We start from the raw sequence: 25,675 nt of genomic DNA on the forward strand, positions 1-25,675 counted from the left end.
TAAGGGGCTGTGAGCCAAACCCTGATCCTGTACGAGTCAGTGGGAGCTTTGCCCAGAACCCCAGCCCTGTCCCCAGTCCCACCGGTTCCCTGACCACAACCACATCTGCTGGGACTGCTGCCTTTCGCACTGCCCCTCCCATAGCGGGCCAAGGCAAAGAGATGGGGGTGGGGGTGGGTGCGCCTGCCCTGCGGGGCGGAGGTACCTACGTCGGCTCTCCCAGCCGCATGGTGCCGTCGGCTCGGCACACAATCTCGCCGCGGGCCCCGTCCATGAACTGCGCCAGCCAGCCGATGCTGCCCACGAAGAAGCAGGCGTTGACGTAGAAGAGGATGACGGCCGGGTAACGGTTCGAGTTCTTCCAGTCAGCAACAAATGTGGCCTGGGGCGGGGACAGGAGAGAAGAGCCGGCGGATGGGCCAGGGTCTATGGCTGTGCATCACCCGTTCCTGGCTTTGCTCCGGAGCCCTACTGGTCAGCCTCGCAGCCAAGAGCGGCAAAGGCCCACGCCAGCCACCAGGAGGTGCTCTGAGCCAATGCAGATTTCACTCCCCCCCTCCGCCCCCCCCCGCCGTGGATCAGCTCCCATCCGGCAGCCCCCCGGCTCGCTCCGCTCACCAGGGTGAAGAAGGTGCAGAAGATGGTGACGGAGCTGAAGGCGGCGATGTAAACGTGCATGTCGCGATGCTCGTGCTCCGTGAAGAGGGGGTTCTGGCACTGGATGCCGCAGCCCTCCACGTCCTCGTACCAGCTCTTGGGGTTGTCCGTCTGCACCAGCGGGGCCTCGCAGTGGCCCGAGCTGTTGAACTTTAGGTTCTGCACCTCGTTCTGGGGGTGGGCGGGAACGAGGGGCGGGACCAGAGAAGAAAGGAAAGGGATCGTTAGGGGTTGGAGGGACACTGTCATGAGAGGACGACCCAGGCTGAGGGCTGGGAACCAGGACTCCTGAGTTCTTAGTCCAAGACCTGCCACTGACAGCCTGCCTGCCTTTGGGGGAACTGCGTACCCAGCCTGCCTCAGATAGGGATTACTCCACACACCCAGGGAGGTGTGACACTGAATCCATTGGGTGAAATCTGGCCTCGCTGAAATCAACGGCAGTTTTGCCATCGATTTTCACGGGACTGGGATTCCAACCCAGAGTCTGTAAAGCCCCTTCCAGCCGAAGTCCTTCTTGGGGGACCCTGCACTAACCCAGCATGGCGTGGAAGCATTTCAGTTCTCCCAGTGCGAGGATGGGTTCCTCTTCCTTTAGCTCTGCGAGGGGAAGGGACATGGGAGGAGGGCTGGAGAGGGGTCGACCCAGATGCTCTGAAGGGAAGGGGCTAGGGGCAGATAGCGTTGGGAATCTCCCTCCCTCCCCCCCCTGGTCAGGGTTAGAAGAAAGCCAGTCTCGCTGCGGTTCTGTACCAGTCACAGGACGCTCGAAAACTGACTGTCAATAACCCTCATCTTGGTCTCGCTGAAGCTGTAAAAATCCCCCCCCCAATATTTCAATTGCCACCAAGTTTTCTAAAACTCTTCCCCTCGTGAAACACACAGTTTGGGCCTAAACCTACGCGACTATGCCTCTAGAGGGAGATTTTGTATTTCCTGTCCTCAGAGCAGGGGCAGGAATACCTGGTATCTCACATTTATACAGCACCTCCTAGGGGACCTCCAAACTACTTTACAAGGATCTCCCAACCACTGCTGAAATGCGGCCTCCTCTGGTGTGGAACAGAGTAGCTCAACAGTGCTGCACAACAGCCCTTTAGGGAGGGAAATCCAGAATAACTTCCCTGAGATTCCAGGGGGGATCTAGCTGTAGACAGGAGATAACTGTCCACTTTGTTTTGATGTCCCGGGCACAAAACAACCCCTCTCGTAGCACAGCGCCCCCTAGCACCATGCAAGGGCATTAATTCAGTCCCAACCCACTCCGCAGCTAACACCACTTCCTGCAGCACCAGGGTTTTGCTTAAGGGCTTCCCATCCAGATGAATTTAGAGCCTGCGAAAGGGGCTGGACTGACAGCCCTGGAACAAGAGGCCTCTGTTTATCTCCAGAGCAGGCAGAGCAACGTGTTTCAACCCTGCACAGGGAAGGGCAGTTGCTATGCTCCAGTCCGTCCATGGGACCAGAGGAACCGCCGGATGGAATTGGATCGGGGGCCAGAACTGTGGGTGGCCCTCCTGGCTATATAAAACGTCTGATCCTTTGATATTTCTGTGGACAGAGAACTTGCGGTAACTCCGGTGATGTGACCACCTGTCTCCTAGGAATTGAAACGAGACCCACCAACTTGTGGCCATTGAAGAGCCATCAAATGACTCAACGCCAGAGCTAACGCTCCCCGCTCTGGCCAGGATCGGCACCCCCACCCCTGGCTGCATGGAGGGCGCTGTTTCTGCGGCCTGGAAGAGGCACGGGGACAGGACGGCCGTGCCGTCGGCTGGACACCGGGCACAGCGGCGAGGTGTCAGACGCCTGCTTACCGGGCAGCCCTCGGGAAAGCGGTCTGTGGTGCACTTGAGGAAGTCGGGCCAGCCCCGCTCCCGCTCCACGATGGTGCACGGACCCCGCGTGGCCTGGCACAAGGTCTGGCTGGGCAGCTCCACCTGGCCGTCCTCACACTTGGGCATGTACACGGCGCAGAGCAAGGGCTGAATTGCGTCCCAGCAGCGAGGGGCGTTCCGCAAACCTGGCCGAAGGAAAAAGCAGCGGTGGAAACTCGGCACGGGTGTAGCACGCTGGCTCGGCACCGCCCCCTAGTGGCTGGGCCCACTGACTACAACAGCCAACCACCTACAGCTCAAGGAGTTATTTCATTAGCTCAACCAGGAAAGGCCTGGGTTTCTGATGCTGAAACTCCCAGTTCAATACCCGAGGGCCACCACGGTGTCTGTACATTAGGACATGTAACGGAACCAGGTAGGTCTGACATGCTCCATCCAGCGCTAGATAATGGCACACACACCCGCAGCCCCCTGTCTCCCAGTCACAAAAAACGGGATTTACTTTTGGACCCGCTCTGTTAAATGGTACAGGGAAAAGATCAAACTCCCAGCACGCATGTCCACACAACACTCCTCCGCTCTTCCTCTATCCCCCTTCATCAACGACTAGCTGTCAGGATGAGGTGGGGTGGCTGCACGCCCTGGCGCTAATAGACCCTCCGTTCCCAGATAGTTCCTGTGTCACAAATCCACCCTATGGCGAGTCCTTTGGCTATTATTTTTAACGTCACGCCGATATGTTGCCTTTTATAGCACCTTTGTGAATGATCTCCACATGCTTCACAAGGCACAGACATAGCGCACCAGTGGAAGGCAGCCACCTCTGGGGTGGAGGAGGACAGCAGTAAGGAGAAGGGCATTTTGGGCTGAGATCACCAGGGTAACCTTCCCTTCTTAGGAAAAGGGCCATGGGATGGTCAGCCCACCCCCGCAGCACAGACAGGGCTTTTGAACTGACACCTCCTGCTAGAGAGCCAGGCCCAGCTGGTTGCACGGAGCAGGGGTGGCCAAACTGACCGACTGTCCGAGCCGTGTACGGCAACCTGCAGAAGTTTGAGAGTCGGGATGCACCTGCCGGGGCTCGGGGCTTCAGCCCTGCTCTGGCTGAAGCCCCGAGCCCCAGTAGTCATGTCCTGTGGGGCTCAAGCCCCTAGACCCCGCCCCCCCTGCCCTGCTGGGCAGAAGCTGGAGATGAGGTGACACATGGGTGGGGTCATGTGCCCGCCCCCCCCGATTTTTGCCAGGTTCACATGGTGCCACCAGGCGCCCTCCCTGCACGGCAGCGGCTGGAGCCGGCAAGCCGGGAGCTGTGGCCGTGGGGCGAGGCAGTGGCAAACAGCTGGGAGCTGCTGCTTTTTGCTGTTACCCCTCCCCAGGGAGCTAAAGCAGAGACCCCTCCCTGCAGGTCCCAGCTGTCTGCCACTGCCTCTCCACGCTGCGCTAACGCTGGGAGATGCAGGGACTAGGGGGCGCTGGGGGGGGCGCACGCCTGGGGGGGGTGACTCAAGCTGTTGGGGAGGGTGAACATTTACATTGTGCTCCCCCACTCTCAGCAGGCACCAGTCGTCTCTGGCAGCAGCCCCTCGCCCCACCACCGCGCCGGAGGGCAGAAGCCCCGAGCCTCCCCCACCAGTGGAGACTAGAAGGGGGCACTGCAAGCTGCACTTTCACTGTAAAAGAGCCGCAGGAGAGTCATGAGCCCCAGTCTGGCCACGCCTGGCATAGGGGTCCGTTGATCTAGCCACGGAGGAAGACAGGCTAAGCTGACTCTGCTGGGATTTGAACCTACAGCTCCAGGGAGACGGGCAGAGCACTGAGCCGGTTATCATCGAACTCGCCCTTCGTTGCCAGCGAAAGCCCTACTTTAAAAAAAAGCAATAAACGTAGCGAGTGGTCCCATGGCTTCTCCTCTAACCTGGGCCCATGCCTAGGCTGGGAGGGCAGCTTGGCCCCTGAGCGGGGATGACCCCAGGGCATTCCTCTCCCCAGGAGCAGCTCTTCAATCCTCCGGCTCCCTGTCATCTTGTGTCAGTACCGTCTGCCGCACCGAGTCGGCCCACTGGGCCATCGTGTTTGAAATCCATCCTCCCTCAGTGATCAATTACTGAATCTCCCGTGAAAGGCCGAACAAATCCCCCACAATGCGCCAGGGCAATTGTGCCAACACTGGGGGGTGGAAAAACGCCCCCGCCCCGCCGTAGTGATCAGAGAGCTCTTCCCCAGCAGCATCGAGGCAGCGGTGCTGAGCCTGCAGCTGCTTACGTAGTATTTGGCTTCCCGGGCACTCCAGGACACTCGGTATCATCTCCGATCACAGGGCCGTTCCCTGCTGTCTCAATACCCACTCGCCACCCTCTGATGGGAGCAGCGGGCGTTCACTGCTAGCCTAGGCCACATCTGGGCTGGGGAGGCGGGTGGCCGATTCTGTATCTCCTTCCCGGTCTCTTGAGCTCGGTGATTGATGCCCTGAACCTCCCAACCAGCCCCGGGGGCCAGGCTGCTGAGTGATCGAGGGCAGCCCCTGCAGGGACATGTCTCCTGCTGCCGCGTTGTCTGCAAGGGTTCGGTAACGAGTGGCCTGATTGCAAACAGGCCCTGTGATTATCCCGGGTCCGCAACCCTCCTGCTAACGGGACTTTCTGAGATCAATAAGTGAGCGGTTTGCACAGACACTGGCAAAGCAGGTGAAGCATCATAGACATGAGCTCGCTGCAAAAGCACCCGGGAGTACGTTTAATACCGAAGTATCCACAACAGTACGACATCTAAACACGTTCCCTCAGCAGCGTCTTCTCTTTGCCTGGCCTCTCTGCAACTTTAATTAGCAGCGTCTTCCCCTTCTCTCTCCGTAGTGAAGTATTGTTCCTTATGGAGAAGGCAGTCTGGTCTAGTGTTTAGAGCACTGGTGCAGGAGTCATGACTAAGGCTCCGTGTTTGTCACGGAGGTCACAGAAGCCGCAGCAGGAGTTTGGGTGTGGGGGGCTCAGGGCTGGGGTGCAGGGTGATGCTTAGGATTGGAGGGGCTCCCCAGAAGGGCGACAGGAACTCCCCTCCCTCAGCACCTAGCTCCACGAGCTGCCCCCGCCCCCGCAGCTCCCATTGGCCGTGGTTCCCAGCCAATGGGAGCTGCAGAGCCGGGGCTTGGGGCAGCGTGGAGGCAGCACGTGGAACTAGGAGCTGGGGGTCCCCACTTCCCAGGAGATGGGTAGGAAGCCTGCTCCAGCCCACCAACTCCCCCCCTCCCAGCACCCGCAGCGCCCCCCAAGGCCGCAAGCCCCCCTCAGCACCCGCGACGCCCCCCTGGGCTGCGACTCCCCCCCCGCCCTGAGTGCCCATGATGCCCCCGGCCTGCGACTCCCTCCCCAGCACCCACAGCGCCCCCCAGGCGGCCCTCCCCCCCAAGTTTTAGTCAAGGGGTATATAGTACAAGTCATGGACAGGTGACGGGCCGTGAATTTTTGTTTACTGCCCGTGACCTGTCCATGCCTTTTACTGAAAATACCCGCGACTAAAATGTAGCCTTAGTCATGAGTCCTGGGTTCGCGTCCCAGCTCCATCATTGACGCACCGTGTGATCTCAAGCAAGTCATTTAGACCAGTGGTTCTCAACTAGGGATACATATACACCAACTCATCTCGATATTGGCCTCGTTTTACAGCAGGCTACATAAAAAGCACCAGCAAAGACAGTACAAACTCAAATTTCATACAGACAGTGACTTGTTTATACGGCTGTATACACTGACATGTGAGTACAGTATTTATAGTCCCATTGATTTATTTGATAAGTCTAGGGCAGAAAGGGAGACAGTCCGTACATTTTCGGTAATAGTGGCTGTGACTCTTTTGTATTTTTAGGTCTGAATTTGTGAGCAAGTCGTTTTTAAGTGAGGAGAAACTTGGGGGTACGCAAGACAAATCGGACTCCTGAAAGGGGACCGTCATTGGGAAAGGGGAGAACCCCTGATTTAGACCTCTTGGTTTCTCCACTCCCTCCTACACAAAGTGGGGATAATACTGCCACCCCTCAGAGATAAGGGGTAGCACCATGCCTTGGGAGCTCATTCAGTCCATAGCCTCCCTGCTGCGACTGCAACCAGGCTAGTTAGCGAGTGCCAGGGGTGACACTGGTTTGCCCTGTGGACACCTGTTCACGAAGAACATATTGCAGTTATTTCACTCAGGCCACTAAACTGCCATCCCTGCGAAGACAGCAGCCCCCCGAGCCAGCCAGTCCTCCAGAAATAGAGATCTTTGAAACACACCATACACCGTTCATCCATGGAACTCACTGCTTCAGGACAGAGACAAATAGCAAGATTCAAAATAATAATGAGATATGCATCTCACCGAACAAAAAGTCATTAAGGCACCATTAACACTTTAACCATGTCACGCTAGCAAAGCCCTTACTTAAGAGAACTCTCGAGTTGAGAATTTAAACATAAATTAGGCAATTCTAAGTTGAAGGGATATGACACGGCCAAATTTCACCCAAAGCTTATACGCTTTGTAAAAAACCAACCACAATCTCAAATGCTAAAGTTAATAAGTATTTTTTATTAAATGTAAAAATAAAATAAAATAGAGACCACCTACGAGCAAAACTCCTTTTTAGCATTTGCAAAGTAACACCGTGGCATCATGCTAGAGCCCCAGAGGTTGGAAGTGAAAGTGACAACAAGTTGATGAGAAAGGGGGAGGTGGAAGCGAAATGGATGTGAGCAGCTGGCATAAGAGAAGCAAATTAAAATTTTAAATCATTTCCATGTTCATTATCTCACCTGTTGTTAGTAGAATAGGAAAGGCCATTTGTTTATTAAAAACATTTGGATTTTTACCCTGACCAGCATTTCAGCATCAGTTTTAACTCCACCATTGGTGCTCCTGCCAATGTTGGTACATGGTACATATCCGACACGGCCCTGGTGTCCTCACCCATCCCCCTCTTACAGGTCTGAGTCCTTCCCAGACCCTGCTCGCTTCTATATATGGATCACAGACTCCCTCACAACTTCACCCAGCAGCTTATACAAGCAGAAACCACCCCAACCATCTCGCTGTGGGCCTGGAAGGTCAGTGGATTATATCACCATGTGATAAGATGGGGCTATAGTCATGCATATTGGCATGGAAGCAGAGTTCGTTCCTGGAGAAGCGAGCATTTCCTGTCTGTATGTGGAGGGTTGATAGGGGACATGTGGGTCTATGTACTGGAAAGTTATGCATGAAAAGAGTGTGTTGGGGGGGGGGGGGCGGGTCTGTCTCTGGCTACTTCAAGAGAGTGGATGGTTACAGGACAGCAGCATGGGGGCAGAGTTAAGGTTAATCTGGGAACTACAGCTGCATGAACACTGCTGGCTCTGCATCCCACTAGATTTAGATGAAGGTCCCCTTGCACGTCTGAGGATTACCAAATCTTTTGCCTGAAGTCCCTGGTGTCGTTTCAGAGCACGCGGAGCTTTTAAGGGGTCCGGGTTTCATGTGTATTTAGTGAGCGCGGTTACTGAGCTCAGAAGGAAGCAGGTGCGGCTCCCAAGGAGCTGCGGTGTGAGACACAGACAGTCTTGTACGTGCAAGCAGGCAGAAGGCTGTACAACGGCTGAGGAGCATGCCTGCGTCCGGCTGATTAACAGCCAGCGTGAACGAGCCCTGATGGGTGCTGGCCTCATGGGCTCGTACACCAGAACCAGCTTTGGCAGAAGGTTTGGCCATGGAGACGGAGGCTGCCTGGTGACTCGCGCAGGAGAGGGAGGAGATCCAAGGGGGAGAGGCCTGGAAGAAGGTGGGAAGAGAGATGGGCGGACAGGAGCTGAGAACAGGGACGGAGGGAGGAGAGGGTGTTGCCGCGGGGGGACTCGGAGGGGAGGCAGACGGCAAAGTGAACACAGAGGACGAGGGGTGCGGCTCACGGGATGGGAGTGGAGGAGGTATCCAGGCTGGGCGCAGGGAGCTTTTCAGCAGCAACTGGGTGCGGAGGCAGAGGGGAAGGTTTAGAGGAAAGTTCAGATCAGGCGTCCTACCTGAAACGTGACAGGGGGACCTCCTGGAAGGGGATGAGAGGTGAGCGTGAGCACAGACTGGGGTGGGAAGCCGCTTATTTGGGGCCGAACTGCTGAATCCTGCTGTTCGAACAAGAATGATCTGAGGTCTGGGAAACCGGCCTTATAGCGACAGGCCAGAGAAGCTCAGTCTATTTAATTCACCCAAGATAAGGCGAAGAGGTGATGATGATGGTAGGGGGAGGAGCTTTGCTAGCAGAGGGCTCGGCTGTCTAGCCGGCCTTGATTCTGCAGCCTGCATTAACCATGCACCGGCCACAGAAACGCTTAGGCTCTTCTACTTACTGTCTGTGCTAAATGAGACACAAACACACCCGAGAGCTCATCTCTCAGACACCGAAAGCCGCTCTCCTCTCTCACTCCTAGCAACAAGCAGACCACGCATTCTCTGCGGCAAGGGGAGTCTGGTCCAATGGTCAGAATATGGACCTGGGTGCCAGGACTCCTGGGTTCTATCCCCACCTCGAGGAGCGGACCTGGTTCCACTCCCAGCTCTACCATGGATTCTCTGTGTGACACGCTGCCCGTCACATCACCTGCCCAACAGGGATAACACTTCCCTAGCTCACCGACGTGCCTGTAACACGGGATGAGATCCTCAGTCGGAAGTCACTAGAGCAGGCCCAAGCCTTATATACACCAACGTCTGATATTGATCTTGGGGAGCGGGGTTCATCTTATAGGCTGGCCACTGGGCTGCCTCCATGCTGGCGAGATCCTTTACCCTCTCTGCATTCACTCCAGCTTTCCCGCTCCTGCTCTGTTGCAGGGCCGTGGTCACAAGGCTGGGGGTACAGATGGGGCACCCCACTAGCTCCAAGAGGAAAGAAAAAGGCAGCTCCCGGGCCACCCTGGGAAAGAGCACGTCTTCCCTCCGAGTACGGGGAGCTTTTTAGTATAATGTATGCCTGGAGTAGGAGCCTTCTGGAGAATACCCCGGTGCACCGAGCCACCCCTCACTTCATCCACCAGCCCAACACGCTCTGTGCAAGCCGGGGAATGCAGGGGCCCCAGCACCCCTTTGCTTCCCAACAGGGGCTCCTTTCCTCCCTCCACACAGGCTCAGAAGAGAGGACGGGGGGGAACCTTCCCCTCCCAGCGGGCACTGAGGGCTGGGGAAGGGATCCTAGAACCATTGCCAGCCAGGAGGCAGGGCTGGCTCCTTTCCAGACAGTTGCGAATGCACCGTTTGCCTGCGCCTGTTGGAATCTGCGTCAGCTGATGCCGTAGGCCCCAATCTGCTGCAGCTGACCGACCCCTCCACAGAACGTCACAGTCCCTGGAGGATATCAAGCCTCTGAGAAAGGCTGGCATTGCTGGAAGGAGTTTTCTGTGGCAACCCCATGCAAAGTTTTCCAAAGGGCTCAGCGCTGGTCTAATTCTGCTCCGCGGAAGTCAATGAGACGCTCATTGGCATCTACGGGAGCTGAGTTAGGCCAACGTGGAGGGTTTTTGAAAAGCCCAACCCGACAGCTTCTTCAAGAAGTGCAAGCTGCAGAAAACCCTGCTGCCCGCAAAGGAGTCATGAAGTCGGCTAAGGAGACTCACCCCCCACCGCCCCAGTGACCAAGCTCCGGCCAACAAATCCTTTAATGCTTTTTGACAGGTTTCAGAGGAGCAGCCGTGTTAGTCTGAAGTGAGCTGTAGCCCACGAAAGCTTATGCTCAGATAAATTTGTTAATCTCTAAGGTGCCACAAGTCCTCCTGTTCTTTTTTTAATGCTTTTTGTATTTAGAGATTTAAAAAAAAAATCAAATTAAGCCTATTCCCTACTTTGCATTGAAACCTAAAGACAAGTTAGAGGGGGATCCAAACAGGGCTGGGAGCGGAATGGGTCTTGCTACTTCACTAGCATCTGCAGATCACAGCAGCGAAGGAAAAAAAAAATGACCGGGGCTGTCAATGCTTCAGGCCACGAATTGAGGGAATCAGGAATAAATGTCTTCCCGTGATACAGTGTTGCTCTATAGTCACAGAGTTCAAGGCCCGAAGGGGCCATTAGATCAGCCTGCCCTCCTGTGTAACTCAGGCCACAACATTTCCCCCGGTTTCCCCTGGGCTGAGAAATCACTTGCATTTGACTTAAGCGTGTCTTCTCGACAGGCCTCCCTCCAGGTCTGATCTGAAGACAGCAAGAGCTGGCGAATTCACCATTTGTTAAAGACGACATTAGGACCCCGTATTTCCTCCCCACGGATGCCGCCATACACTGTCATCAAGTCACCTCTTGGGCTTCTTTTGGAGAAGGTAAACGGACTGAGCTCTTTCGGTCCCGCATTGTGAGGCATTTTCTCCATTTCTGCGGCTCTTCCCTGCACCCGCTGCAATTTTTCAACGTTCTTTTTCAAACGCAGAGGCTACGCCTGGACAAGTGTATTCCAGTATTTTGCCATTGACACAGGTAAAATCACCTCCTTTCTCCTATTCCCCACCCACCCCGTTTACACATCCCAGGACCACGTTGGCCCTTTTGCTACAGGATGGCACTGGGAGTTCATTTTGAGTAGCTTGCCCACTTCCACAGTCACTGCTTTCCAGGATGCAGTCCCCCACACTGCGGCAATGTCCCATGTTCTCTGTTTCTAGGGGTAGACCTTTGCATTGGTCTGTATCAAAACACATATACAGAGGCAGGTTCTCATGCTGCATCCATCACCATGGTATCGGAGCACCAGGAATACATTGTGTGGTCCTTTTCGTCTTCCTCTAGAGCGCACGGCATGCCAGACGAACCACTGGTTGACTCAGATATGGGCACCTCTACCTTCCTAGAGCTATAACTCTCCCCCTGCCTCCCCGATATCATCCTCGTGTTGAGGGATAGCCGACGACAGCTCTAACAACGCAGACTAATTTGGGATACAGAGTCCAGTGGGCACATCTAAAGGAGGGTTCAATCACACCGACTAGGCTCTCCAGCCCAGAATCAGAGAACCCTAGGGTTAGACGGGACCACAAGGGTCATCTGCTCTAACCCTCTGCCAAGAGCCAAGATAAACCACCCAAGACAGATGACAGGTTTCAGAGTAACAGCCGTGTTAGTCTGTATTTGCAAAAAGAAAAGGAGTACTTGTGGCACCTTAGAGACTAACCAATTTATTTGAGCATAAGCTTTCGTGAGCTACAGCTCACTTGATGAAGTGAGCTGTAGCTCACGAAAGCTTATGCTCAAATAAATTGGTTAGTCTCTAAGGTGTCACAAGTACTCCTTTTCTTTTTGCCAAGACAGATGGCGACCCAGTCTCTTTTCGAAAACCTCCAGTGAAAGAGATTCCCCGACCTCCCTAGGCGCCTGTTCCATGGTCCGGCTGGTCTTACAGTTAGCAAGAGTTTCCTGGGATTTAATCTAAATCTGATTCCTGGTAGCTTTGTCTACAGGCACACGGTCCAAAAAGGAGACTATGCTAATAACAACAGTGCAAGGTGAGTTCAGGCAGAGACAATATTCGCCACGTATGACCCTCATACACTGCAAGCCAGTTGGTGCTGTTGGTTTCCTCCATCTAGGATACATGGACCTCTTCCGTCTTTAACAAGGAGGTGCATCCTATGGACACTGCTTGCCCCGCGTCCAGTGCCTGGTCCTGTTGCATGCAGGGCTCTGTAGTTTCAATAGTATGCACACAGATACAAAAGATGTGGCTAGTTTCAGTGCGCTCCAGCTAATGCAAATTAGATTTGGTGCATGGGATCCTAGCAGATTGCTCGTGCAAGTGTCGGCTGGGGAAAGGTTGGCTGCCCCCATGCCTCAGGGCGTGCTGATGAATGCTCAGAACAAAAGGGGCGCCCCAGACCACCGGGGCAGCAGAAGCTCATTTCGTTTGGTGTGCCCTGATTTTATCACGGTGAAACCCGCCAGACACACTCGGGGAGTGAAGTTCTCCGTTCAGCCACCCCCCGGGCACAGCCAGAGCAACAGCACCGTTCACAGCCCCAAACGAGTACGTCTGACTCCTGACACCCGCCCCCAGGAGGCTTTCACGGCCCGCTCTCTTGGGAGTTCTAACGAGGGGGCCAACCCTGGTTTTGTTTCCTAGGAGTTAGGCTGAGACCACCGTCTCATCGCAGGTGGTGACTTACAGCTCCTCCTGTCACAGGCCGGGTCAGAACTGGCATGCTAGAGATCAAGGAAAGAGACAACGGCTCATTACCAGTCTCCTAAGCCAGTGACTCTCACCCTTTCCAGATGACTGTCCCCCTGTCAGGAGTCTGATTTGTCTTGCGCACCTTGCTTCCACCTCACTTAAAAACGACTTGGCTACAAAATCAGACAAAAATACAAGGGTCCCAGCACACTATTACTGACAAATGGCTGACTTTCTCATTGACCACATAACTACAATAAATCAATTGGACTGTAAATACTGTACTTACATGTTAATGTCTACTATACAGAGCAGTCTAAACCAGTCATTGTCTGTATGAAATTTTAGTTGGTACTGACTTCACTAGTGCTTTTGATGCTGCCTGTTGTAAAGCTAGGCCAGTATCTAGATAAGTCAATGTAACCCCTGGAAGACCTTTGTGTACCCCAAGGGGTACGTGTACTCCTGGTTGAGAACCACTGTCCTAAGCCACCCAATTCCCCCAGCTCCCTCATTTGCACCTGACCAATTCCCTCCCCATCTTTCTACCCTCATCCTCCAGGGCAGGGCCTTGGAGCGGAGCCCCTGGAGCAGCTCCGGAGCACTGGAGCTGCAGGTTTCTGCTGGAGCTGGAGCGGAGCCGGAGCCCAGCTCCAAAGCCCTGCTCCAGAGACAGCGGCCTTTGGAGGGTTCCCCCTCCGGGGCTGGGAATCAGCTGCTGCTGCTGCGATCAGGATTCATTGAAGCCCCGGAGAAGTGGCTCTATGGAATTGTCCCTGGTAACCGCCGGCTCCTACCTGTTTAGATTACAGACAACAATGGAAGGCTGGTCCTGGCCCTCCTGGCTGCACGGAAGAGCAACAGATTTACTGGGGAGAAGCAAAGCAACCCCCCGTTCTGCCTGAGGATCAGCTGTGCAACTGCCCAGTCCTGAGGGCAGGCAAGCCGCAGGAAAACACCCAGACCCTGGCTGGAGAGCGCAAAGAACCAACTTTCCCCTTTGCACTTCCAAGTGCAGACCTGCTCAGGGAAGCCACCAGTCGGAATTACCAGTTGCTTTCCTGGCCACCTCTGCATATCCGAGCGCTGCGCCCAGCTTGCCATCCACGGTCCCACATAGCTGGGCACCGTATGAACCTAGGGTCACCGTAGGGCTGGTGTGAGGACACATTGCGCGCTGTCGGTGGGGCCTGAACCCTGGACCATCAGTACCAAAAGTACAGACTGGTGACGCTTGAACTAAAGGAATCCCTCTGCCAGCTGGCAGCAGTAAAAGGCTCTCACCACTAAGGTAGGCCCAGCCACTTTAAGCTGGTGCATTACAGCCAAGGGAATAAAGGGAGCCCAGGATGCATCTGTAAGGAGAACTACACTCCCCTGTGACCTGCCCCCCAATTCCCCAAGCCCCCCGTGAGCTTGGCTTCTTCTCTCCCCATTGCCACCTGCACTCACCCACCCACTGCCCAAGTGATCTACCCCTGTACGGTGTGCCCTGAAATACGCCCTCCATTTGGACCCAATGGCCCCGTAACACCCTGTGTGGCCTGTCCCCATGCTCCTCCAGGCTCCCTTGTCCTTTGCCCTCCCTGCACTTCCCCCCAATACCTCCTGCATTTGCCCCCAGCACCCCATGATGTGCCCCTTCCTCCAATGCCCCCTGCGGGACATGCACCCTCCTCCCAGTGTCCCCTTCCTCCTGCATTTCCCCTCGGCCTCCCCTGATGTGCTCCTTCCCCCCATGTTCTCATCATGGTCTGCCCCCTCCTGCTGCATTTGCGCCCCAGTCCTACATGATATCTCCCCTCCCCCAAGCCTCCTGCATGACCTCCCCCTCCATTTGCCCCCAGCCCTTCCCCCATGCCCTGCCCCTTCCCACAGTGCTCCCTGCATGACCTGCCCGCTTCCCCTGAATTTGCCCCCATGCCCTGCCCCGTGCATTTGGCCCCTGGCCCCATTACCTACTCCTCTGCATTGGCCCCCAGCCCCCTATGTCCTGCCCACTCCCCCTGCATTGCCCCCCCATACCAGGCCCCCCTCACCCTGCTTTGGCCCCCAGGCCCCATGCTCAGCCCCCCGGCATTGGCCCTCGGCCCCCTATGCCCTGCCCCTGCATTGGCCCCCCATGCCCTGCCCCCTACACTGCCCCCCATATCCTATCCCCCTCCCCCTGCACTAGCCCCCAGCCCCCCATGCTCTGTCCCCCCTCCATTAACCCTCAGCCACCTATGCCCTGCCCCTGCATTGCCCCCCCCCATGCCTTGTCCCTCCCTCCCCTGGCCCCCCAGCCCCCCATGCCCTGCCCTCCTCCCCCCGCATTAGCCCCCTGCCCCCCGCCCTCGTACCGGACCAGAGCAGCAGCTTGTCGTGCGCCTCCTCCTGGGAGCCCGAGTCGGCGGCCAGCAGCGTGGAGGTGGCGGCGTAGGGCAGCGCCGAGCCCAGGCAGGCGCTGGAGCGGAGGCGCTCGCAGGGCGCCGCTCGCTTGCAGCGGTCCCGGGCGGCCGAGGCGTTGAGCTGCGCCCCGCGGCAGGCGGGCGGCCCCGGGCCCAGGCCCAGCAGCAGCAGCAGCCCCCAGAGCAGGGGGCCCCGGCCCCAGCCCGCCAGGGCCATCGCCGGCCCCCTGCGCCCCCCCTCGCCTTCCCTAGGGCGAGCCGGGCCCCGGGGCCGCGGGCCACTCTGCAAACTCCCAGCCATCTTGGCCAGCCTCGCCCCGCGGCCCCCCCGCGCCCAGGATCATCCTAGCGCCCCCCCCCCCTCAGTATCCACCCCTCAACCTGCCCCCTTCGCTCCCGCAGCCCCGGGGGGCATTCCCGGGGCAGGCTGCCCTGCCCCCAGCACCGAGCTCCCCAAAATGTCCCGCGGGAGGGAGGGACGGGCCTTGAAAACGCGGCTCCCCCCCCCTCCCAGCCCCCGATCCTTGCGCGCACAACCCAAAAAGTTTGCAAGGGACAAGAGGAAAGTTGGAAAACAGGCCACCCCCCCCCCCGGAATCCTCCGCCTCCCCCCGCGGACTCCTCCGCCTCCCCCTGCTAGAAACTTGTCTTGCGCCTTCTCCTTCCCTGCCTCCTTTGTTGTCCTTGCTCCTTTCTCAGGAATGCACAGGCTGGAGGGAGCCAAAAAGGGCGAGAGGGAGCGAGGGAGCGGGGCCCTCCCCCTGCTCCGCACGGAGAGCGGCAGGAGAAACGTGGGGAGCAGAAAGGAAGCCCCTCGCCTGGCTGCCCAGCAGCGGGGATCGGTCTGCAAGTAAGGGGGAGGCAGCCCCCAGCCCCAAATCGGGGGCCGGTCAGCCGGCAGCACCGCCCGGGAGAAGAGAGCTGCCCTGGGGCTCGAGCTTTTAGGGCACATTTTGGGCAGGACAAAGGGACCGCACAGCGCCCCGGAGCAGGGGAGAAGTGCGTGGGGATGCGTGTGTCTTAGTCCAGCTCCAGGTTGTCCCACTTCCAGGCGCTGCCCTTCGGCATCCGAGCCCGATCCCGCCCGCTGCCCTCTGCAAGGGAAGCCAGGTTCATAGGATCCTAGCCCAGGAGGGTTGGAAGAGACCGCAGCAGGTCCTCGAGTCCCCTTCTGGAAGCGCCCTGCTTTGGAAAAGGACTCGCACCCCCGATTTGTCAAACGCGGCTGGGAGCTACAACCTCCGTCTGAATCCGCCCCCCCTTCAAAGCCTTTGGCTGCAGACCCTGGTTTGGATCGCAGCATCCAGACCCCCCTGGGCAGTGGTTTTCAAGCCGGGGGGGGGGTCTGTGAGCCCCCTGGGGGTCCGCAGACTGTGTCTAAGATTTCCAAAGGGGTCCGCTCCTCCGTTTGAAAATGTTTGGGGGTCTGCCCATGAAAAAAGGTTGAAAACCCCTGATCTAGGGCAGTGGCTCTCCCCCTTTCCAGGCTACTGTCCCCCTTTCAGGAGTCCCATTGGTCTTGTGTACCCCCAAGTTTCTCCTCACTTAAAAACGACTTGCTTACAAAATCACATAAAAATACAAGTGTCACAAAAAGAAAAGGAGGACTTGTGGCACCTTGGAGACTAACAAATTTATTAGAGCCTAAGCTTTTGTGAGCTACAGCTCACTTCATCGGATGCTGTAGCTCACGAAAGCTTAGGCTCAAAGAAATTGGTTCATCTCTAAGGTGCCACAAGTCCTCCTGTTCTTTTTGCAGATACAGACTCACACGGCTGCTACTCTGAAAAGTGTCACAGCCACACTAGTACTGAAAAGCACGCGGACTTTCTCATTTTTACCATATAATTATAAATCAATTGGAATATAAATATTGTACTCACATTTCAGTGTATCCTAGATACAGCCGTCTAAACAAGTCATTGTATGAAATTTTAGTTTGTACTGACTTCGCTAGTGCTTTTTACATAACCTGTTGTAAAACTAGGCCAATATCTAGATGAGTTGAGTACCCCCCCGGAAGACCCCTGCATGCCACCAGGGATATGTCTACCCCTGGTAGAGAAGCACTGACCTAGGGCAGTAGTTTGGGGCTGCTAATGCCCCTCCCCCATCCACCTAAGGTTTTTGGAAGTTCCCCGTTTCTGGCCCAGATCTGTGATCATTCGTTTTCAGTAAATCCTTTCAGTGGATTTTGTATCACTCCAGAACATATTTAAATATATATTACACATTAATGATATATATTATTATTTAGCTATTGCTCACCTATAGAAGAGCTACATATTAGCTCATTTCATGGAATATCAGGGTTGGAAAGGACCTCAAGAGGTCATCTAGTCCAACCCTTTGGGGCATCACCACCAATCCCCAATTTTTGCCTAAATGGCCCCCTCAAGGATTGAACTCACAACCCTGGGTTTAGCAGGCCAATGCTCAAACCACTGAGCTATCCCTTCCCCCTGTAGATTCTCCAAGCCACTTTTAAGCCCCATTCTGTAGATCCTGGACAAACTAAACATAAAAAACCAACAGTCCCTTTGCACCAGAATTTACAATCCGTATTTCCCCCGCTGGTTCCAGGCCTGTCTTTGCCCCAGTTTTTGTTCTACATGCCCACTAGCGTCCTCCCCGTGGTGCAGACCCCCTTGTGGTGGCACTCACGTTGAAGACGGCACAGATGTTTTTACCACTGGCTCCAATTCAGAGCAACTGTCAACAACGTGGGGATAAAAACGCCAGCAGGGCCCGGTCCCCGCTAGTTCCCAGGGGGGCTGCCTGGGGAACACTATTCATGGATAGGGTAGATAAATAGCAGGGCCTTCAGCAACCCAGCTGCTGCAAAACTTAGCGGTGGGGGGAGGGAGGCTGGACCCAAATGCACCACCCCTGAAACAAGCCTGTGACCTCAGCTACATGCTGGCGCTCCAACCACCTGCTAACCTACAGTGCCAGGCAGCGAGCTGCCTGCAAATTCCCCATCAGCATGGCGACTGGGAAGTGGGTCCCAGCCAGCATCAAAGAGCAGTCTACTGGCCCAGTCCCAGACAGCGCTCCCCTTTCAAGTCGACTTTTAGGACAGTGAGTGTACATCTGTATGAAGAGAGGCAGCACAGGTCTAATAATTAGGATGGGGGAATGGTGCCAGATCACCTGGGCACCCCATTTAAACCACCCCTACCTCAATTTCCCCCTCTGTAAAATGGAGATAATATGCATGCTGGTAAAGAGCTTTGAGCATTTTACCTGACAGATATGAGTACACAGTTATGGTGAGCCCCTTTGTGCTAGTGGGGGAGGCTGCTGGGATTCAACAGCTGGGGTTCCAAGGTCAAGCCTCCCCAAAATTAAGCCCATTCAATGTTTTGTATTTAAATATACAAACACAGCTGCTTAAATAACAATCTTAGGTTCTTAACCTCGCAAACGTATTGCTTTAACCCAAAACCACCCTAGGAAAGAAGGAGGATGTGTTGTGCTAACCTGTCCAAGGTTTTAGGGACTTTTTAAAACCGAGGAATTTCAGCTTAGGTACTGCCCAGCTAAGGGTGAGAACGTGGCCCCCTCACAGAGTCACTTACTACTTCGTATCTGAGAATTTCGATGATCTGCTTTTAAAGTAGTAAAGAGATTTCCAGGGAAAGATCCAGGGGGTGCTGGAAAAGGCCATGGACTGGGACTTGGACTCTATTCCTGGCTCAAGCACCAACTTCCTGTGTGACCTTCTCTTTGCTTCTGTCTTGTCTGTTTAGACGGTGAAGCCAGCTCTCCACTCCAGACTTACGTCGGTCTAACTACGTCGCTCAGGGGGGTGAAAAATCCACGCCCCGGCAGGATGTCATTTACTGACCTAACCCCCGATGGAGATAGCAAAAGGAGAGCTTCTCCCATCAACATAGCAACTATCGAGGGGGGCTGGATCACTTGGCGATTCCCTGTTCTGTTCATTCCCCCTGGGGCACCTGGCACTGGCCACTGTCAGAAGACAGGACACTGGGCTAGATGGACCTTTGGTCTGACCCCACATGGCCGTTCTTATGTTCTCTCGCGGAGATGGATTAACTATGCTGACAGGAGAGCTTCTCCCCTCGGCCTAGGAGCATCTCTGCTTAAGCGCTACAGGGGCCTAGCTGCATGGGTGCAGCTGCGCCGATGCTGCATTTTAAGTGTAGACCTGCCCTAAGCGTGACGCGAGCAGACCAGGCGTCAGCTCGTGCCAAGGCCCCGAGGCCCCCATGGAACACTGGCAAACGTATGGCTGGAAACCACTCTGGCTCACGTGTGCTTACGTGCTGGTAAAACAGAGGCTACGTTTAGAAGAACGTGTTTAGTCTTTATGGAACGCCTGTCGGACGCTGCATGTAGCAATCTCACTTGTAAGCTGTAGCCCACGTTATAAGGGGTTTGCCTTGTAAACCTCTGCAACTCACCCTGCAGGAAAGAAGCATTAACTAAGGTACAATGCTGGCTTCCTACAAAAGGTGTTAGTCCTGCCCCCCAAGAAGGCCCATTGAAACCAAACGAACCATTGTGACTCATCAATGAACAAAGATTTTAATTGCATTCCTCCCTGCCCCCCTGAAGAAGAAACCACCATGTGAATTCATCCCAGCAGCTCCAACTCTGGGAGGAAGGGAATAAAAATCGCCAAGAAGAAACTGCGGCTACATCCACACTAGAGAGCTTACAGAGGCACCGCTGTAATACTCTCATGCAGCCGCTTTATGCCAATGGGAGAGAGCTCTTCCACCGACACAATTAAACCACCCCCAACGAGCAGTGCTGGCAGGAGCAGCTCTCCCATCAACACAGCGGTGTGCACACAACCACGTGTGCTGGCAAAACTTACGTCGCTCAGGGTGGGGTTTTTTCATACCCTTGAGGGACATAAGTTTTGCCCTCGTAAGTGGTAATGTAGACTGGGTCTCTGTGCTGCTTGGACTTCAGAAAGGGCAAGATTTCTAAGCATAAGCAAGGGATCCCCAGCTGCTTGGCCTGGGTTAGCCCTAGAGGACATGTAGAGCTTGCATATTACAGCAGCTTCTAGTACCTTTGAGTCACTCCAAGCAGCTTGACAAACTCTTTGGGAGTGGAACAGGGTCTTACTGTGCGTTCATACAGCTCCTAGCACAATGGGGCTCTGAGCACAGTTGGCCTCTCCAGGCACTATTCGTACAAACAGCAGATCAAGCTGCTCCTTACAGGTGATTAGTAAAGAACAACAGCTGGGTTGTGGCTTCTGTGATGTCTAATGAGAGTGTGGAAGATTTCTCCCACCCCCGCCACTTAGTGCTTGCCTAGAATCCTCCAGTCTGGCTTTCCCCAGTTTTTGCTGGAGGTCTCTTTGGAGAGCCAGATAAGCAGGGCAGGGTCCTTCTGTGCCTTTAATTGATAGGACAGCAAGGGTACTGGTTCAGCAGAGCTCTCATCTCCTGCCTGTCCCGTGTTTGAGTTACAGAGACATTAACAAGAGAGACATGTGCAGCGCTTGGGGGTGGGTATCTTTGCTGACCCCCCATGTCTGGTCAGGAGCTATACCCCTTATAACACTAAACTAGGCCTTCCTTATCTCACTTGCCAGCCATGTCTCCAGCCGTTCAGGAGTGGACTCTGAAGGAAGTCCCACGCCTGTCCAGCTAGGTTGGAGGGACAAGGGCTATGATGTGGGGAGACAGACAGCTGCTCCCTTAGGGAACACAAGAAAATCCATCGAAGGAAGTTTTCCTCCTTAAAGGAGATTGGCCAGTGCTATCAGTCAGAGCTGATCCTCGTAGGGCTCAGCCCTGATTTATGACAGTCCTTGAACCAGCCCAGTTCTACTGTCTTGGCTTCGGAGCCAGGTCTCACCCAAGCAGAACTTGGAAAAGCAGACTGCTTGTATTCTCTACCCCTGGGCTGCTCGTCTGGTGGGACACGACCCAGCTGGGATGAGGGGGGTACTCACCCAGCACAAAGCCCACATCCCAAAGCGGCAGAAAAGAGACGGCCAGGATGCAAATCCCTGCTGCAAAGGATGGGGGGAATATGGAGGCGTGCCGGACAATTTGGTGGCTCCAAAGGGAGTTGAGAAGCGCAGCTCTGTTTCTTCATGCCAGCCCTCCTCCTAGCCCCCAACAAAGCCCCCTGCCTTAGCACAGCGGGATAGGTGTGTGCAGTGTGACTCAGCCATTCCTTGCCTTACTCACACACAGTGTGTTTGGTCTGCACGCCCCAGGCCCGCCCCAGTCATCTGCACGGAGATGATCTAGCTTTCTCCAGCAAGAAAATCTGCTCACAGCTGGGCCCTCCAGCCGTAGGGCCGGACTGGACACTGCTCTTTTACTCGCCCCTGGAGACATTAGCGCAGAGTCCCTGGCTCAGTCTCTCCCAGCCCGTGGAGCTGAAACATAGCCAAGGCGCTGGGGTGGGGGGTGGGGGGCAGAGGAGACACGCAGGGGGACCACACACCGAGCCCAAAGCTGGCAGCTCCAGCCAGGGCTGAGCCCTCCCTGCCTTTCCCAGCAAGCTGAATGGAGCCAGCCGAAGAAAACCCCACCCCCCTTCACAGTGAGCGCGGCCTGCTGAAAAGCTGCAGCAGGGCCATCCGACCTGGGGGAAGGCACCGGGGGGGCCCGTTTCCAGGGAGGGAGCCTGGGGCCAGCTCCAGCGGCTGGAAGTGCAAGGGGGGCGGATTCGGAAGCAGCGGAGATGCAGCCCATGCAGCCCTCTTCCAAACAGCCCAGGGCCCAGTTTGTCGGGACGCCAAGGAGCGATCTCCGCTCAAGACCCTGAGCCCCTTCTTATCCCCTTTCAAAGAGGATGGGGGGGAGAAGGGGCGTGTGGGAAGAGAGAGTTGTACTTCTGTGACCTCTCGGTGCCGTCGTCACCCAAACCCACGCGGTGCCTGCATGGAACCAGTAAGGGAGGAGAGGGCCCACTGCAACCCAGCAGGGCAGCGAGCAGCATTGGGCTGCAATTAGAAGAAAGCTCGGCTGCCCAGAAGGAAGAGGTTCCTGACAGCGAGGGGTCTGCTGGGCTGGGGGCACTTATGAGTAGACAGGACAGCCTCCTCAGTGGTACAATTCTGTCCTGGCAGGCATGCTGGAACAAATCGGTGCTGAAAGCCACCGCACCAAACTGTAAACCCTGCATATAATGGAAACCACTTCAAGCCGAGGGGCAAGGAGGTGGTAGGACCCCTAGTTCCAGCACCCATGTGCACAGGTCAAGGAGCATGGCAGGATGGATTCAGAGCCTGGAAAGGGACCATCACGCAGATCGAACATGACGTGCATCACGCTGGCCTTGAATTTCACCCAGCCGTTCCTGCATTGAGACCAGCAGCTCAGCATCAAACCAGGGCAGGAGCTGCCATCTTGTCCCCAGCACTGTTACCAAGCTGCATTCCCCTAGCGCGTAGGAGCCCCCCGTCATCAACCAGGCCCCTGCTGTGCTCGATGCTGTGCAAACAGGACAGATGCATTAGGAAGGGAGAGATTCTCCAATAGGCACAGCTCCAGGCTAGCAGCCAATTCCCCTTCCCAGAGTCCTGTTCAATCAGGCCAGGGGCGGGGGCCTGAGCAGCTTCTACACCTTGCCCCTGCCTACACACAGGGGCAACACACACTCGAGACAAGCGCCACCCCACGAGCTTGGTAGACAGCGATTCTGATATACGCACTGACCCAAGTAGCGTAGCAGGCTGCTGTCGACTACGAAACCTCAGATGCTCCTGCTGCAAAAAGCACAGAGCACTCTGCTCCTTGAACGGAAGGAGAATCTGCATGAGCAATACAGTGCTTATGACCCAGTTGAGCTGTTCTGATTCCATCCAGCAGAGGGCAGGAGTGCGCGCACGCACACGCACACGTGTTTTATTTCAGGGCAGGTGCAGTACAGAGAAAACCAAACTATAACTTCAGCCAGAACCCGACTTGCTTTCATTCTCCGCAGAAGCAAAGGGAAACATCACAGAGGAGTTAATTTCACAGATAAATATCGAACCCACGTGTTACTTACAAACCTCCAAAAAGAGAGAAGTCTGTGCCGTTCCCTCCCTTTGCACAGTGTTCAAAATATCTGTCTGTGCATGTTCCCAGAGGCCCGTTACAGCCTCTCCATGCCAGGAGGAGATGCTGCCTCTTGGGGGCAGGAGAGAACACGGGCAGATGGCCATCCACAGAGGTAACACACACACAGATCATGGGGTCTCGCCCTCCACCGTGGGGCAGCTAGTGGTGTTTGCAGGGCGCACGCTAACTGAGCGTTACTGGCGGAGGAGAAGGATGGTTGTACCTTCCTCTGACCACCTGGCACGAGCCCCTGTCCAAGATAAGCTGCCCACAGGCATTAGGGCTGCAAGGGACTGTTACGAACATCTCGTCTGACTTCCTGCAGCGCACAGGCTGGAGAATTCTGCCAAGTGACGCCTGGATCAGGCCCATAATGTGTGGTTGAATTGGGGCAACTTTTAGAAAGTCACCCAGCCTCGATGCAAAGGGCCCACCTGATGGAGAAGCCGCCCCATCCCTGGGGAAGCTGTTCTAATGGTCCATTACTGGGAACAATTTGCACCATATTTCCAGTTTTAACTCTGCCAACTCCCAGCCCTGGGATCATGTTCCACCTTTGCCTGCTAGGCTAAGGAGCCCCCCAGCATCAAATATCTTCACTAGATGGATCAGCCACTGGTTCGGACGCAGCAAACCCTATGGGAAGACCCTACGCTGTACTGCTTTTCCTTTGTGTTCTCTCAGTCCCACCCTGCTTGGGACACCCACGCCAGGCTGACGACTGCAAACCCGTTACCCCGATCGCTGCCTTACGCAATGGGGTAGGGTGGGCATCTCTCGCCAGCAATGCTGGATAGGTATAGAGCGTTTGGATACAAAACTGCTTACCTCCTCCTACCTCTGTGCTAACAGGGTGACTTCGTCCCCCTTAGCGGTGACACCGTGGACGCAGGTTTATGAGCCTGCTCCTGTCTGAGCTAACAGACTTGGTCCTTTAGCTCAAACAGTAGCAGCTTACGTTTCTAGAGCCAGAGATCGCAGGTTCAATCCCTGCGGATGGATCCAATCAGGAGCATCATCGTACATACAGCAGAGAGGGCTCAGCAAGAGAGCAGCTGCTCTGAGGGTTTAAACATCCCAAAATTCGAGGCTTGGGGGAGCTGAATTCTGTGTAGTCAGACTGGTAGAAGCGACCACCACTGATGGCCCTGCCAACCGGACTCTTCTGTGCCCAGAACTGGTCACTCCACTGCGGTCTCTGCTCTATGCTTGAGGGTCTGCTGCTTCAGTCCCTTCCCACAGCCAAGCACCTGGGGCTGCGGGCCACATCGGACGGACCTGGAGTAGCCAACGCACCCTCTGATCTTTGGCTGTGTCCACTGAACTCGAGAGTCCAGAGCCAAGACCCACGAAGGCCTCCGGCTAGACTACAAACCCACAGACCGAGGGCTTCCCAGAGCCGCTGACAGCTGCTGCCTGCCACTGGGATCAGCTTTGAGAAACTCGGCCTCTCGGGAGGTTTCCAAGAGCCCAAACCGTCACCTCCATGGCAACCCAGCTGTGTGCCACGGGGATACCAGCCCTGCCAAGGACCGCGGTGAGTCTTCCCCGGCAGAGAGTAACAACGGTCAGCACTGCCTGGGCAGGGACTGGAAGCCCTAGCGGTGAAAGGCTTCATATCCCGTGCCCAAGACCCACTTCAGACTCAGACGGTGCCCCCAGACTGGAGTCAGCGCCCTGGAGGGCTGGGCTCCAGATCCCATTCCTGCCCCTCCCCCCCCGGAGTCTGGTTTTTGGCAACTAGTTACATCCTCTAGCCCTTCCTCCCTTAGCAGCCCCCTCTTGATATATTTAAGCCAGAGGAGCATCAGTAACGATCAGTGCAGGGTCGGGGGCTGATCATTCTCCTGTCTGGTGTCACTCCCATCTGGATACAGGCAGCTGGTCCAGGGCTGGGAAGCTGGCAAGGCCCCCCTCCCCGTGCTCCAAGACCACACAAGAGGAAAGACGCTTGTACCTGCATTATACCCCACCCCCCCACTTACCTCCCTTCCATACCAGCCAGCCCAGCCGTGCCCCAGTAGCACCAATGCGTCAGCCTTCTAGGGGAAGACACAGCCAAGGCAGCTCTCAAGGCAATTCCCAGAGAGGGCAGCTGGGAAATATTTTGCTCTTTTCCCTCTTAAAAAAAAAACAACCCCAAAAAACGCTGCCCAAAAAAGGGACCACGATGTCAGTTACTTGGGCGGGGACGCTACAGATGATGCCTGAGATGCAGCAGCTTCTCGCTGCCGGCCTTGGGGGCTGCGGGGGGGGGTCTTCTGCTCTCCTGGGGGCTACCCCCATGTCCCGTTCCGTGCAGGGCAGGGTGAGCAATCACAGGGGAAAAAGGCAGGTCTCTTCTTCCTCCCCACTCCGTTCCCTGCCGGGGGGCGAGAAACACTTCCGCAGCAAGGAAGCCCTCGCTCTTCTCGGCTGGGTTTCAGTTCCAAGGATCTGCTCGGTGCTGCTGATTGTAGAGCTGCAGCTTGATCTGGTCTTTGATCTGGTTGCTGAGGATCTGGGAGAGCAGGATTCCCACCAGCTGCAAGGAGAGGAAAGTACCACAAGCTGAACCCACCCGGGAGGGCTCAGGAACAGGTGAGCTCG

At 55.7% G+C, this 25,675-nt stretch overlaps 2 protein-coding genes across 2 annotated transcripts in view; both read right to left on the reverse strand.

Annotated features, from left to right (window-relative positions):
* The window catches only part of SMO (smoothened, frizzled class receptor), a 32,185-nt gene extending 16,825 nt beyond the window's left edge, over nt 1–15,360 (reverse strand). The window contains exons 1-4 of the mRNA XM_037889427.2: nt 14,988–15,360; nt 2,478–2,683; nt 619–828; nt 210–382 (exon numbers count right to left, since the gene is read on the reverse strand). Coding sequence (XP_037745355.2) covers nt 210–382; nt 619–828; nt 2,478–2,683; nt 14,988–15,336 — 938 coding nt within the window. The 5' untranslated portion in view covers nt 15,337–15,360. The remainder of the gene's footprint in view (nt 1–209; nt 383–618; nt 829–2,477; nt 2,684–14,987) is intronic.
* A 7,476-nt stretch (nt 15,361–22,836) lies between these two features.
* The window catches only part of TSPAN33 (tetraspanin 33), a 29,481-nt gene continuing 26,642 nt past the window's right edge, over nt 22,837–25,675 (reverse strand). Inside the window, exon 8 of the mRNA XM_037889428.2 lies at nt 22,837–25,610. Within this exon, the coding sequence (XP_037745356.1) occupies nt 25,509–25,610 (102 nt within the window). The 3' untranslated portion in view covers nt 22,837–25,508. The remainder of the gene's footprint in view (nt 25,611–25,675) is intronic.

The sequence above is a fragment of the Chelonia mydas genome, chromosome 1 (genome assembly GCF_015237465.2).
Source record: "Chelonia mydas isolate rCheMyd1 chromosome 1, rCheMyd1.pri.v2, whole genome shotgun sequence".
Lineage (NCBI taxonomy): Eukaryota > Metazoa > Chordata > Testudines > Cheloniidae > Chelonia > Chelonia mydas.